The 13,973-nt window shown below is 41.0% G+C and overlaps 1 protein-coding gene across 1 annotated transcript in view; it reads right to left on the reverse strand.

Annotated features, from left to right (window-relative positions):
* RUNX1T1 (RUNX1 partner transcriptional co-repressor 1) overlaps positions 1–13,973 on the reverse strand; it is a 130,642-nt gene that overhangs the window by 3,396 nt on the left and 113,273 nt on the right. Inside the window, 1 exon segment of the mRNA XM_032421787.1 lies at positions 10,477–10,667. Within this exon segment, the coding sequence (XP_032277678.1) occupies positions 10,477–10,667 (191 nt within the window).

The raw sequence follows: 13,973 nt of genomic DNA on the forward strand, positions 1-13,973 counted from the left end.
TAAATCTACTAAAAATACCCCAGTAGAATGTCAGTCCATCAGCCTGGTATGAATGGTTTTAGAAATGTCCAAAATATACAAAGGGATTTTTAGCAGTCAATCTAATTTTGCGAACAAATAAAGGGGCTCCTACAGGTTTTTAAAGTGCTGGGAGCCTCTAAACTCCAGAACTCTGGTTTAAAACACAGAACTCAGCTATACATTCTTATTTCTTTACCATTCAGAAATTATGGCCCAGTGAAGGGGCGGGGGGAATTTAAGAACTCAAACTATGGTCAGTGGGAGGGGTTTTAAGTGAATATAGTTGAGGAGATTTAGAAACTTGGTTTGTATGTTAATGTCATAAATAAAAATGGGATTAAAGCAAAGTAATTTTTTTCCTACTTCGATTTAATTTATCCAGGAAAATATTTCAAGAGATGTGTACCTCTGGATCAGAGGTTTCTACCATAACTTAGAAGCCCTTCTCTGTCAAAATTAATGCAATCACATTGTGTGTGTAATGGTCCTAACAAAGCCATGAACAACGTGAGCCTGGCCCATCCTTCAGAGGAGTGAAGTATGATGCTCAGCGCCCACAGTGAAGTTTACTTCCTTGAGGTTTAGGCATTTAGAATAATGCCAGCTGGATCCTGGAAGAAACTCAACAAATAAGCAAAATTCCTAAATTATATCAGAAAATCCCAATTAGAGAACAGAGACCTGGATCGAAAACAATATTTTAAGGAAATTAAACATCTAATCTGAGTCAAGTGGCTTCTTTAGGAAATAGCCTGGTGTGAGTCTTATCCTTTTTCTGGCAGAGGCTCAGTTTGGCAGACACAAGGGTGGTAACTGCCCAGCACTTCAGATTGAAATCAGATGTAGGCAACCTTCTCAATTTAAGCTGATTAAACACACAGACTAAACCAGGTAATTACAAATGCATGTGCTGGGGAGTGGAAAGAAGAGACAGAATGGGAACTTCTTTATTTTTTAAAAGTGTTTTCAAAGATGGGAACAATTTTATAAATAAAAAAGTGGAATGATGCCAAATACAGAAACAGATGTTTTGGATCATGAAGCTGCTGGGAACTGAGCTTTCTTGCCTAGCATCACTGGGTTCTGACCCAGGATTCAAGAGCTCTGGCTAGTTTCACCTCTAATCCCATTCCGAGGTTGTTCGATTCCATTCATTTACCACCCACCCCCGGGGACAAAAACAACCTTCAGCTGTAGGAAAGTACAACAAAGAGCAATTCAAATGAGCTAGTGGGGGGAAAAAAGCTACATATTTTTATTGCTCTTAACACGGCATGGCAATGAATGTGCGGGGAACTTCAGCGCAAGTGTTCCATTTACAAAAAAAAAAAAAAACCTCCAAAGTGCATATTCCTTTTTAAAAGCTCATTAGAAAACAGACAAAGGAATTTCTATTAATACATTTCTCTTGGGTGGCTCTACTGAATTTCCTGTTGGCTCATCCATACTTGCAAGAATGATGCCTGACCGGGGGCACTCGGCCACTCAACCGTCACACTTCTGGGGACAGCGGAATGTGTAGAGTCTCGTGAGTACCCTAATTTGGATCATTTGAAATTTCTAAGCTTTCTGCTGTTCACAAAGGTGGAAAGTGCAAACTGTGTATAATACCCATGGGTGTATCAACAATGGTTTAATCTAATTTTAATTTTTCAATTTATGCTTTTTATATTCAGGCTAGTATTTCCTGATAGTTGTTTGTTCATTTCTTTCTTTCATTTTTCTTCCTTCCCTCCTTCTCTTCCTTTTTCCTTTCTCCAATCAATCCATCCATCCATCCATCCACCCATCCATCCATCCATCCTATAACTGAGCTTCCCTCTCAGTCCTCTAAAGAATGATGCTGGCAACTGAATTGCCGTGACATGTAGAAGGCTCAAGAATACCATTTCATAGCAAATTTCATTTCCAAAATTCATGGCACTTTATAGTCTTCCCTTATTTGTGATATTATTATTCCCTTTCTGGCATAAAGAGTATTTTTCCCCTGATCTGAAAAACGGGAGTCAGCCATTGACCAAAGTTAGGCTGTGACTCAAAGAATATGAGGCTGAATACAACCCTCCCTTTTGCTAAATGTGCTAATACTACAGATGGAAAGGGAAATAATGAACTGAAGCTTCGAAATGCCAAAGCTTTGTGTCAAAGATTGTTGCTACTTTGTTTCATACCAGCCATTCTCTTCATCCCTAAGAACAAAATTGTTTCCTTCTTCCTATTTTAGATACACTGAGAATGGTCTTTCATAGCCCTACCTGGAAAGTAATATCCTTTCTGGTTCTTTCTGTTGGCAATTCTTTTTCCAAGAAACAAAACATTTTCTCCTGATTACTTTAAGTTTCTCCAGGTCTATACTCACCTACAATTCTCCAGAAAAACTCTTGCATGCAAATGATGCTCAATGAATAAAACTGAATTATTACAATTAAAATTCCCCAAATATAAAGAACTCTACAACACACGGACTTAAATTCACAGTAAGATCACATCTTACATTGGCCTTGCACAACACAGTTGAAATCCACTTTCAAATACATTCTGCAGCTTAGGAAACTGAGGCCCAAAGAACAAATAACTTTTACAGTAAATGACTTGCCTCAGGTCACGCAGATATGAAACTATATAGCCAAGGTTTGATTCACCCAGGCCTTTGGACTGCAAATCAAACACATTCCCCCAAAGTGCCACACTCTGTCCATTTTGGATATTTCTTAGAGCCTGTTTTAGCCAGAATAAGGTTAGAAGGGTGCTTCACTCCTGAAGGCAGACAGAGGTTGGTGCAGAAAGCTGGAGCTCCAAAGACAAAGTATCATGGTGTGCAATGGAAAGAGCTTCCGATGTTGAGTGGCTTCAGTCAGCCTGTCTCGGGTTTCACTTCCAACTACTTCACTTTAGTGGCCTCAGAACCATGGGGCGAGGTACTTAACCCCTCAAGCGACAGTACCTACAACACGGGAATGATATAACTGCATGGCTGTTGAGGATGATGTCAGGGCTAAGCACGGTGCCTGATGTTCAGGAAGTCCTGAATCAAATGGCAGAATGTAACAGTCTTGGCACTGGCCAGAAGAAAACAAGACAATCTCAATCGTTGCAGGGTACGGGCCCCATGCCTCCCCCCACAGACACTGACAGCTGCGTAGAAAACGTATCAGCTTACCTCCCCTTCCGCTTCATCAGTGACCACTTTTTCTGTACCCTCACTGTCCTCAGACCTTCAAAAACTTCGCCATTACTGACCATGTCCCCATTCCTCTTTTCTGAATTCCCCTTGTTGAAATTCCCTCTAACTTCTGTGTTGAGATACTCAAATTCTGTTGTTACACTGTAACCTCTTTTTCTGTTTGTTCATTTCCCTCTAAATATTTGGCAAGAGAGGGACGCCTGGGTGGCTCAGTCCGTTAAGCGTCTGCCTCCGGCTCAGGTCATGATCCCAGGATCCTGGGATCAAGCCCCACATCGGGCTCCTTGCTCAGCAGGGAGCCTGCTTCTTCCTCTGCCTGCCAGTCCCCCTGCTTGGGATCTCTCTCTCTCTGACAAATAAATAAATAAAATCTTAAAAAAAAAAACAACTGATTCTTTAAAAAAATAAATAAAAATAAATATTTGGCAGGAGGGGGAAGCTGGCATAAAGGTAAGAAAATCTTTTCCTTCCTATGCTCTCCCTCATCAGCCCTCCTCATGGTTTCAGCTATCAGCTGTAACAAAATGACACTCCAACCTGTTTCTCCAGCCCTTTTTTATTTCCTTCCTGAGCTACTTTCTGGAACTCCATTCACCAACTAATCTACCACGATGCTCCCATCACCCAAGTCAGTATTCCCTAAACCTGACTCTCTGGTGTGGTCCGCTTCAGTCGCTGGCAACACTCACGTTCAAGACTTTATCATCTTATTAGAAACTCCTCTTTCTTTGATTCAGTGCCAGTCCCCACAATCCTGCCTCCATGGTCTCTCCTCCCAGCTTTCCAAGCTCACAGTTACTATGCAAGTTCCTTCCCTGCCCTTCCTGGTAGAATAGCTTCTTAACTGGTTTTCCATTTCTCTCTCTGATACACACTGCTCACCTGGAAGGTGACTTGGTTATAAAATACTTCTACTCATCTCAACAACCTTACAAACTGAGACACATAAACATTACCCTAGTTTTACAGAAATGAAAACCAAAGCTCTAAGAGGTGAGTCACTCTAGACCATTCCAGGTCCAACACTCCATCCACTATACTGTGAACATCTATGGATACAAACAGCTTGCCTTTTAATATGAAACAACCACAAAAAATCTTATTGTAACATAGAATCACAGCTTATGCTCTGAAAGCTCCAAACTGTTCTTGGGATCAATGGGTCGGACAGGATCACGGGGCCTAATAGGAACCATGATGCGAGACTCCTGGGCTGTAACTGTGTCGTAACTAATTCTACAGCATCCACTGAGGTCGAGTTTCTATAGTTTGGGACATACTGCACAGAGTCCACTGGGGGTGGTTCCATTAATTCTAGAAGGAGTAAAGATGAACCTCCCAGAGTGACTGGCTCACACTGTCAGGGCTTAGCACGTTCTGGAAATATAAAGTTTAAAGCTTTGATCAGTGTTTCCCTTTAAATGCAACAAAAATGTCCAACTGCAATGTAAACTGTGTGGTCCTGCACCTATATTGGAATAATAAATAAAGGCCATTTTAATCTGGAGAGAGGCGGATATCAATTTGGTGGCTTAAAATTCAAAACTATTAATAGTATAATTATTTACTCTTTGTTCTCTGCCCACTTGCAGTCATTCGCTTCTATCCCCAAGCTAGAACTGGTTATGGATCTCAAAGAAGAGTTGTAGCAGGTTCTTTGGAAATAGGCCCAATCTGACAATGTTCATTGGGAAAAAAAACTATATACGGATGGGAACCAGATATGAATATGAAAAAAATAAACAGTTTAAGATGGCCAGATTGGGTAAATTTCCTTTTTTTAAATTTTGATTTATAATGCTGGCAGTGTATTCTAGGTGCAATACGTTTTATACACTACAAAAGAGAGAGAGGGAGAGCATGAGCAGGGGGAGGGGCAGCAAGAGGGGGAGCAGCAGACTCCCCGCTAAGCAGGGAGCTGGATGATGCGGGGCCCCAGTTGATCCCAGGACCCCCGGACCATGACCTGAGCCGAAGGTAAACGCTTAACTGACTAAGCCACCCAGAAATTATCATACTGCTTAAATGTCTGCCCCAAGTCCAGCATCGTTCTACTATAATAACAATTATTAGTCTATAAAACCAAGTAAAGTTAGAGAACTAGGTAGGAATAATCCGAAGGAAGTCCAGTGAAGAAATAGATACACAATATACAATCAGGAAAAAAAAATTCCTCTATTGCCATGTGGCTGTTAAGAAGGCAGCCCGTCTGGGTTGAGGGCCAGCTCACACTTACTGCTGAGACCCTGAGCAGAGGCCGAACCTCCCAAGACTCAGCTTTCCTCGGCTGCAAAATGAGGTCAAGAGCATCGTCTACACTACCTGGACCCACAGGAAGAGTAAATGTGCTACAGCACAGAGAATACAAGAAGCAGTTTCTACTACGCCTGGTAGAGTTAAACATTCACCACAGGTCTGCCAGTTTCACCTCAGGCCAGACAAACTTCCTGCCACCCCCACCAACTATGCTGAGTGAGGATTTCTGCATGCCAGGGACAGCCTGGTGTACAGGACTGGTCTGTCCTGGCATGAGCACCCCCTTTTCCTCTGAGAAGAGCCCCAGCGTAGATGATAAACCCCCATCCCCACCCCCGGGGCAAATAATACTTGTGCCTAGTCATTCCGGACTGTACACCTTCTTACTGCTCCTCTCCCCAGTTCAAGATTTTCAACTCCTGTCTCCTCCTTCTGGAATTTTTCCATTCTTTACTGCCTACTTTTCAGAAGCACTGGTTTTCCTAAGTAGAATGGGCATTAGTAGGTCCATTGTACATGTGTGAAAACAGGTAGAAAGAGGAAGGCTAAATTCAGAAATCATAGAATGAGGTATTCATGAGCATCGGCCCTTAACACAAACAGCTCAGAAGAAACTCAGTCTAGAAAGCTGGTCTTCTGATGCTGAAGCTCGGATTCCTTCTTTTTTTAAAGATTTTATTTATTTATTTGACGGAGAGATAGACAGAAGAGCACAAGCAGAGGGAGTGGCAGAGGGAGAGGGAGAAGCAGGCTCTGCACTGAGCAGGGAACCTGATGCGGGACTCAATCCCAGGACCCTGAGATCATGACCTGAGCCGAAGGCAGACGCTTAACCGTCTGAGCCACCCAGGCACCCACTCAGATTCCTTCTTGAAGACCCTATGAAGGGGAGAATAATTATTTTGCGCATTTATATTATCTATATATGCATTTTTGCAGTTTCAGATTAGATCATGTATGATCTAAGTAAGAGATGGGTACATGTCTATAATAGCAGATGGCTTCAAACTAAGGGAGAGAAGGGAGAAAAAGACTTGTTTCAGTCAGAAAAGCTTAGTGTATTTTGTGATGCAGGACTGTGGGAAATAGGAGCAGATAATGATGCCTTGCATTTACAGCTCTCAAAACACTTTGAATTAAAATGCGGGAATAAAAAAAAATCCTCAAAACACTGTGTGTCAACTATTCTTCAATAAAAAACAAAAACAAACAAAAAACTTCTAAATACTCCTGTGAGTACGGTAGCGAAAACCATCTCATTCCTTAAGAAGACATAAAGACTCACAGCAGTGAAATGGTTCGCCCCCGAGTGGTTGATACAGTAACTGAGCTGGAGCCAGGATTCAGGTCCTCCTCTTGGATTCTTTGGCCCCCTTGCACCTGCCCTGGAGCTTTGCTAGCAAAAGATGACCATCAAATCGCCTGAGCATGGCCTTTAAGTGGTGTGGCCATATAATTCATTATACAAACCAGAATACTTGAGAATAAAAGGGACCATTTGGTAATTACATGGGACAACAGGGGTAAACCAGGACTGTGTCACTCAAACTGGGAGGTATGGTCCCCCTGTACCCCGCCTTTATATACTACTCTCCTGATTTTCACATTGAACAGCACAAGCTATTTAAGACTTTATGCTATTTACGCTTTCCAATTCACAGAGGCGATCTGTCTAGCTGGATTCAGTCATTGATTTGAGTTTCTTAAAATGTTTTAACTTGTGTTGTTTATGCACACACACAAAAATGAAGGTTACCTCTTCTACCAACCCTCTCCCCCAAAGGAAAAACATATACCCCGGGCAGATCAAAGCCAGTTGAGTTTCTGAAGATCGTTCAAGTAAGATCACCTGACGTGTATATCCCAAACCCCTCTTCTGGACGCCCTCTTCTTTCTTCCTTAACAGCCAACCCATCAAGAAATGCTGCCCGTTTTATCTCATGGGTTCCCAGCCAACAGATACAATTTCCTCCACCCCCAGTGCCACCATCAAGCATCTTCATCCCCATCTGTCTCCTGAAACAGATTGGTTCCTCCTTTTCGTTTCCTCTAGTTTCTCTCCACACTGCAGCCTGAGTGAGCCTTCCCAAACACTCACCAGCCCCAGAGCCCTCCTGTTCTCAAAGCCTGGCACGGCTTCCTTTTCCACCTTTTCTCTTCCACCTGCACAGAGGCGCTGACGTGCCCCCTGCCCAAGGAAACAGTGATGAAGCAATGGGGGTGGAGGGAGAGGGGAGCAGCTGCTGACCAGTTCCTGATTACCCTTCAGTACCACACGAAATGAAACCCAAGTTCCGGAAGCACTAAACCTGTTAAGACTCTTATAATTTAGTGATTTGCCTCCTCTAATGAACTGTACTCTACCTGAAAGCAGAGGTATCATCCTCCCCGGCAGAGAATAAAAGCTCAAAACTTTGTTATTGAAAGAATACATGAATACATGGAGAGGAGTAATTTAGAGTTCTACGTATTGAATCACAGACTGCCCTGGGCAGGTCACAAAGACGACTTTTTTTTTAAAGAAATGCCCATTAATTTCTTAGTATAGTTTTTAAATCAATGGTTGCTATATTTAATGGGATTTTTTTTTAACCAATTACTATGGCAGCCAGACCTCCTATGTATTTTTCTAAGAAAACAACAATTTATCAAATTTCTACAGTACAATACTAGATGGGTCTCATTTGGGGTTGAGTAGCTAAAATTCAAGAAAACCCCCTGAAACAGAAGAGAGTTCTGAGAAGTACCTGAACTCTCTTCTCTGCACATCAGCTGGGCCAAGCAGTCTTGGCCTAAGAGATGCCCACCCTGGGGCCAACCATGGTGAAGGCTGGAATAGGGAGTTATATCCTAGCCCAAGAGAGCCAAAGTTCTGGTTCTGTCCCGGAGGGGCCCACAGAGCTTTCTAGACTTGAGGTGACTTGCAAGCATCACTGCTTTTATCAGGTCACTTTTATCAGGTCATTTCTATGAAAAGGTGTATATTCCTCAGTATGAGGAAAGAGCAGACTAAAGAAAAATAATGTACTGGAGTCAAAGTTTTGCACTCACTCATAAATTAAAAGTAAAGAATCCCTAAGGGGGAAAATAAAAAAAGTATTTACCTATAAATTTGGGCAAAAGATAGAGCTGACTAACCTTACTCCACCAGGCACTCAGACTATTCCCAGACCCCGTCATTCCTTAGAAGAAGTAGCAACGTTAATTTAGGGCTAGGGGATTCACTTCTGTCAAGTCCTTGGTCAAACCACTCTTATACTATGTGTGTGTACAGACTTTTGTCCAAGTCTAGAGGAGTCTCAGCTTCGTTCCAATGAAATCTCTCTTCTACCTTTTGCTCTCCTATTCTCAGGAAAATGTTTACATTGCTTTTGAAGAAAAGAAACTCAATTATTGGAGGGATCAAGCCCCCCACCCTGACTCTAAGTCTTTAAAGAGGTACTGCAGTTTAAAGAGAAGAAAAGTAAGAAATCAGGCTTAAGTTGCCTTTTAGATGATCTGCATCCAAAAATGACCATAAAGATCCTTATTTCTATAAATGTTAAATACTAGTGTCAAGATCATGTATTTTTCTGGATAGATGTCAGGAATAAAGGTACAAAGCTTTTAGCCACTGAAGGAATACAGAATACTGTTTCCCAAATACAAAGACTTAGTTCTCAATTTCTTCCTAAACATCCATCTTTAGAATTTAGTGGCCTACAGAATACTCTTACTATACATAACAGCCCTAAAGTGTTCTTGTGTGAGTGATAATGTTTTAGTGAAGGCAACTACTGTGCTTCATGGTGTTACTAACTCAAATGGAGCAGGACAAATTCTCTCCAAAGGATGTTGTCAGAAATTAAAAAAAAACAAAACAGAAAATAAGGTCCTTAAATATCTTAGCCACAAGATGCCAATAAAATTGAATTTATGTCTAGCTTAATTCGACAATGGAAAAGTCAGCAGTTAAAGAGTAAACTTCCCTTTGTCCCTCTTTTCCTGAGAAACTTTCAAATGTTGAAAATCAATTCCTTTTGTCCCCTTGTTATTCATCTGCTACACATTAAATAGAAACTCTGGGCATCGAGTGATTCCCGCAGGGTCTTTCATCTACAGAGAAGCCTGGTACAAATTAAATTCTTACTCTCCCTCACAAATTATAGATATGTATTGTAGTAGACCATTGATTTATCAGTTGACGCTCTTGCTAGTTCAGCTCAGTGAGACTAGCTAACTACGGTCCTTTATCTGCGTTACTGTAGGGTGGGGGATGATTGTGAGGCCGCATTAATTAATGCGAAGCATTACCATGTTGTTCTGACTTTGCAGGCTCTATTTTAAAAAGCATTCTGTTAAGTACCGTGTTTTAGTTACTTCCCAGATCCTTGAGCCATCTGGGCTACGTGCGTGTATTTTAATACACTCAAACAATACCACCTCTGGTGGTGAGGTGATGGACAACATCGTGGTTATTACAAATAATGTGGAAAAAAGAGACTGTGCAGAGGATCGCTTAGAAAGGTTGAGCTGATGCAGAGGCCGTGGACCAATGGAATGGAATGGAATTTCATTCGCAACGGAATTTAGGACCAATGGTGAAGGGAGGGGCTGCGATGCCGGCCCCGCAGTACCTCTTTTGGAGAGCGTGTCTGCACAGGGCATCTCTACCGAACCCCTTCTATTAGAAGGAAACCACACACACATGCTGACAGACACGTGTGACACAGCTGAGTCCGAAGCCTCTCAACAGTGCTAGGAAGTTGTGAGCACTTCCCACCAAAGACATTAAAAACCTTTCTTGGCAGAGTTGTCCTTTTAGGTCTTTAATAAAGACAATATTTGCTCAAGCTCTTGATGGATTCCACAAGTGCTAGAACTCCCCCCAAATTATTCTGATCCCCACCCCGCCAAAGATCGGTTTGTCTAAAATCCAATACCCGCTTTTATTTGTGACCTCCTGGACTCAAACCCGAGCACTCGCATTAGTGGAAATGATCTGCTTGCCTTGGAAGCCCCTGCCAGCCCCTCACCTCGCTTGAATCCTCCTGCTGATTGATGACGGCCAGCGCGTCCTCCGCCGCCTGCCGCTTGGCCTCCGCCACCGTGCGCTCCATCTTGGCGCGCTCGGTTGTGATCATGTCATGGGCTTTCCGCTCGGCCTCCGACACGGCCTTCTGCAGCTCGGTCATCGCCTGGCGCTTCACCTCGTTGACCGCCTCCTCTGCGTGCCAGGCAGGCCGCACCGGACAAGAGAACATTTCCCTGTTAGCGCAGGACCCTGGATACTGATCGCTGTTAAACACAATTCTATAGAATGGGCGTGACTCCCATCCCAATTATTGGGCAGTTCTCCTGGCTGTCTAAATAGCCAGCAGCTTTCTGAAATTCATTTTGGAAAACAAAGGGTGAGATCTTTTTTTTTTTCCCCTTTAACTTGCATGTCTGGGAATAATTTTTAAAATACTATAGCATCACTACAACTTTTCTACCAAACTAGTACCTCCAGAAATGATTAGGAGACCAGACTTAAGTAGCTAAAGGACAAAAATCACCATCAGAAACCTGCCTGGATAATTCAGACACATTAAGGTGGTTTGCCACAAGGCTATAGGTTTAATATGCACATAGGGAGCGCATGTTAAAAAGCATTCAGAAGAAAAGAGAAAGGGGATGGATTTTACACATATCCATATCTAAGTGCTAACAATTATTTTGCTGGTGAAACATACAGCACAACAGTAAAAGGTAATTCGTATGGCAATTATGTCGATGTAGACCTTGTAAAGAAAATCCAGGATGAAACAGATGATCTGGCTTTTCTTTTTCCTAAGTCATTTCCTGAGTCATGTGGATTTATGCCCTTTCAGGCTAAATGATAGGGTTCTTTGAAAATCATTTTCTCATTTCCCAGTTTTAAGCTGTTGCCCATCTACTCAATCAAATATATACACAGCTTTGCATAACCAACTGTTGCACTAGACAAACGTAATTGAATCATACCAGAGGCCAAAACAATCAGGCCTGCCTACAAACCTGCAAGGTGTCAAATTAGCTCTTTATTTTTGGCTGTGGAAGGGGTGCAAAGATTTGACTAATGTACAATATGAGATTGACAACTAAAACAAGTAATTTCCATTTAAAAAAATTAACTGTTCTAATTAACAAGGGAAAATATCCTCCCCCTAAATTAGTTTATCTAATTTTCATCTTTATTCAAAGCAAAATGACAATGATTAATTGAAAATTTAATAAGCAGTAATTATTAACTTGGCAAACCTAGTACCAATTAACACTCTATTAAAACTAATTATGACATGTTTCATTCAAGTGTTTGCACTTAATTGTTTCACCCACTTAAAAAGCACCTTAATTAAATGTTCTGTTTAATTAAAAACATAGATTCCTAATAAAAAAAATGTTTTACTGTAGATTAAAAATGTAAGAGATGCAAATACTCCTATGGTTTCTTAAATGTCTATGGTTTATTTCACACATCTATAGCCCAGGCCTTGAGGATCATCAAAAGCCCTCCACTAGTAATTAGCTGGCATGACTTTTTTAGCCTCTGTCACGCCAGCCACATTATTTCTGAAGTTCTTTCGTTTGTAATTACTGTCTGCTAGGTTTTATAAACTAAAATATAAGGGAAAGATCCAGACTGGAAATATTAACTAAAATATGTTAAGCCTTTGTTGGTTGCTCTAAGATATGCCATTTAAAATCTGGATAGAAAGAGTACTGCACAGAGCTTGCAGCTCTTTCTTCACCAGGAGGTGAAAAGATGCCTTTATTACCCTATCATAAACGACCGGGGGCACCAGGGAAGTACTGCCCTTCTAACTAGACAGCCAGGGTCTAATTTAGTTTGAATATTCAAGGTGAATTAAAATTCTATCTAAGTGGTAATACAGGACAATAATTTTTGCTTACGATCAAAGCTGTAGCTTGACTAATTGTGTATGCAAATCAGGCAATTTATATTTAAATTATGCATTCCTATTCTAATCCCACAGGCATATACAGATCAGCAAAGAGAGTTGGTAGGACATTTGCAAGGTGCTTGAATATTTATTACCAACGGCAAACATTCACTGATCGTTTGAAAAAGAAATATACTGAAGAAAACACTCGGTTGTGATTTGAAAACCATCTTTACGTTAGATTTTTCCCTCAATTTTATGAAGACTTTTCATACCTTTACGGTGTGTTCTGTTATTTTTGCTGTTGCTTTTAAAAATAGTAATTATAGGGGAAAACGGATGCGGCCTTCAACATTTGTTAGGACCCAAAATATTTTTTTATTTTTAAAGATTTTATTTATTTATTTGACAGAGAAAGACACAGCGAGAGCAGGAACATAAGCAGGGGGAGTGGGAGAGGGGGAAGCAGGCTTTCCATGGAGCAGGAAGCCCGATGTGGGACTCGATCCCAGGACTCTGGGATCATGACCTGAGCCGAAGGCAGACGCTTAACGACTGAGCCACCCAGGCACCCGAGGACCCAAAATATTTAAAAATGTGTATTGTTACACTATTACATTGTTATACTCTTACCGGGGTAACATGCAGAATTTGAATGGGGTTTGTGAGTTACATACTGTTAACGTCCTGATTTTGGTAATTGTACTATAGTTACATAAGAGAATGTCGTTGTTCTTAGGAAATACACACTAAAATGTTTAGGGTAAAAGGGCATCAGATCTGCAACTTACTCTCAAATGGCTGGGGGAAAACATGCATAACAGAGAAAGAAAGGGAGGGAAGGAAAGAGGAAAAGAAAGATATTAAACCAAATACAGTAAAATAGGGAAAACTGGGTAAAAAGAATAAGGCAATTTTTTAATACCATTTTTTGCAACTTTTCTGCTAGTCCGATATCATTTCAAAATAAAATGGTGCTAAATATTGTATGATATACTTTCATGCACAGAACATACTTTTTGCAATTATATTTCCTGTGAAAAAGGATACCCTGGTTATACTACATTGAATTTTGAGAGCTCTACCCCTTTGATATTTTTCAAATGCTTTAAACTTTCTTTTATTTACTTATCTTTTGCCACAAAGGTAATGTATAATACTTTGATTGCAAAGACATACTTTATAGGTTTTCTTCCAAAAAAAGTTTTGCCCACAGCAAATTTTAGAATCTTGGGGAAAAAAGCTTTCAAATTGTAACAAGCTGAGCGCAGATGTCACATTTTGACCTCAGTGTTTTCATCATGCTGGATGCCTTGACACTGGGAACACTAGAAATGCTTTTTAAGACGCCTATAAAGATAAATATTATAAGCAGTTATTCAAGATTTCCAGATGAAACTGTCGCCTGTACTTTGGGGATTTAATATACTCCTTAATATTAGCATCTATCCATAGAAAACTATCCCCAAACTGTTTTTGTGCAGCAGATTAGGGATACTGGTGTGAGAATAACACAAATACACACATGTAATCGACCCCACTTCCAAGTCCTATTTTAGACTGAAGCCTTAAGATAGAATATAGGCACATCTAAAAAATGTTCTGGG

This window comes from Phoca vitulina, unplaced genomic scaffold, assembly GCF_004348235.1.
Source record: "Phoca vitulina isolate PV1807 unplaced genomic scaffold, GSC_HSeal_1.0 scaffold25, whole genome shotgun sequence".
NCBI classification, from domain to species: Eukaryota; Metazoa; Chordata; class Mammalia; order Carnivora; family Phocidae; genus Phoca; species Phoca vitulina.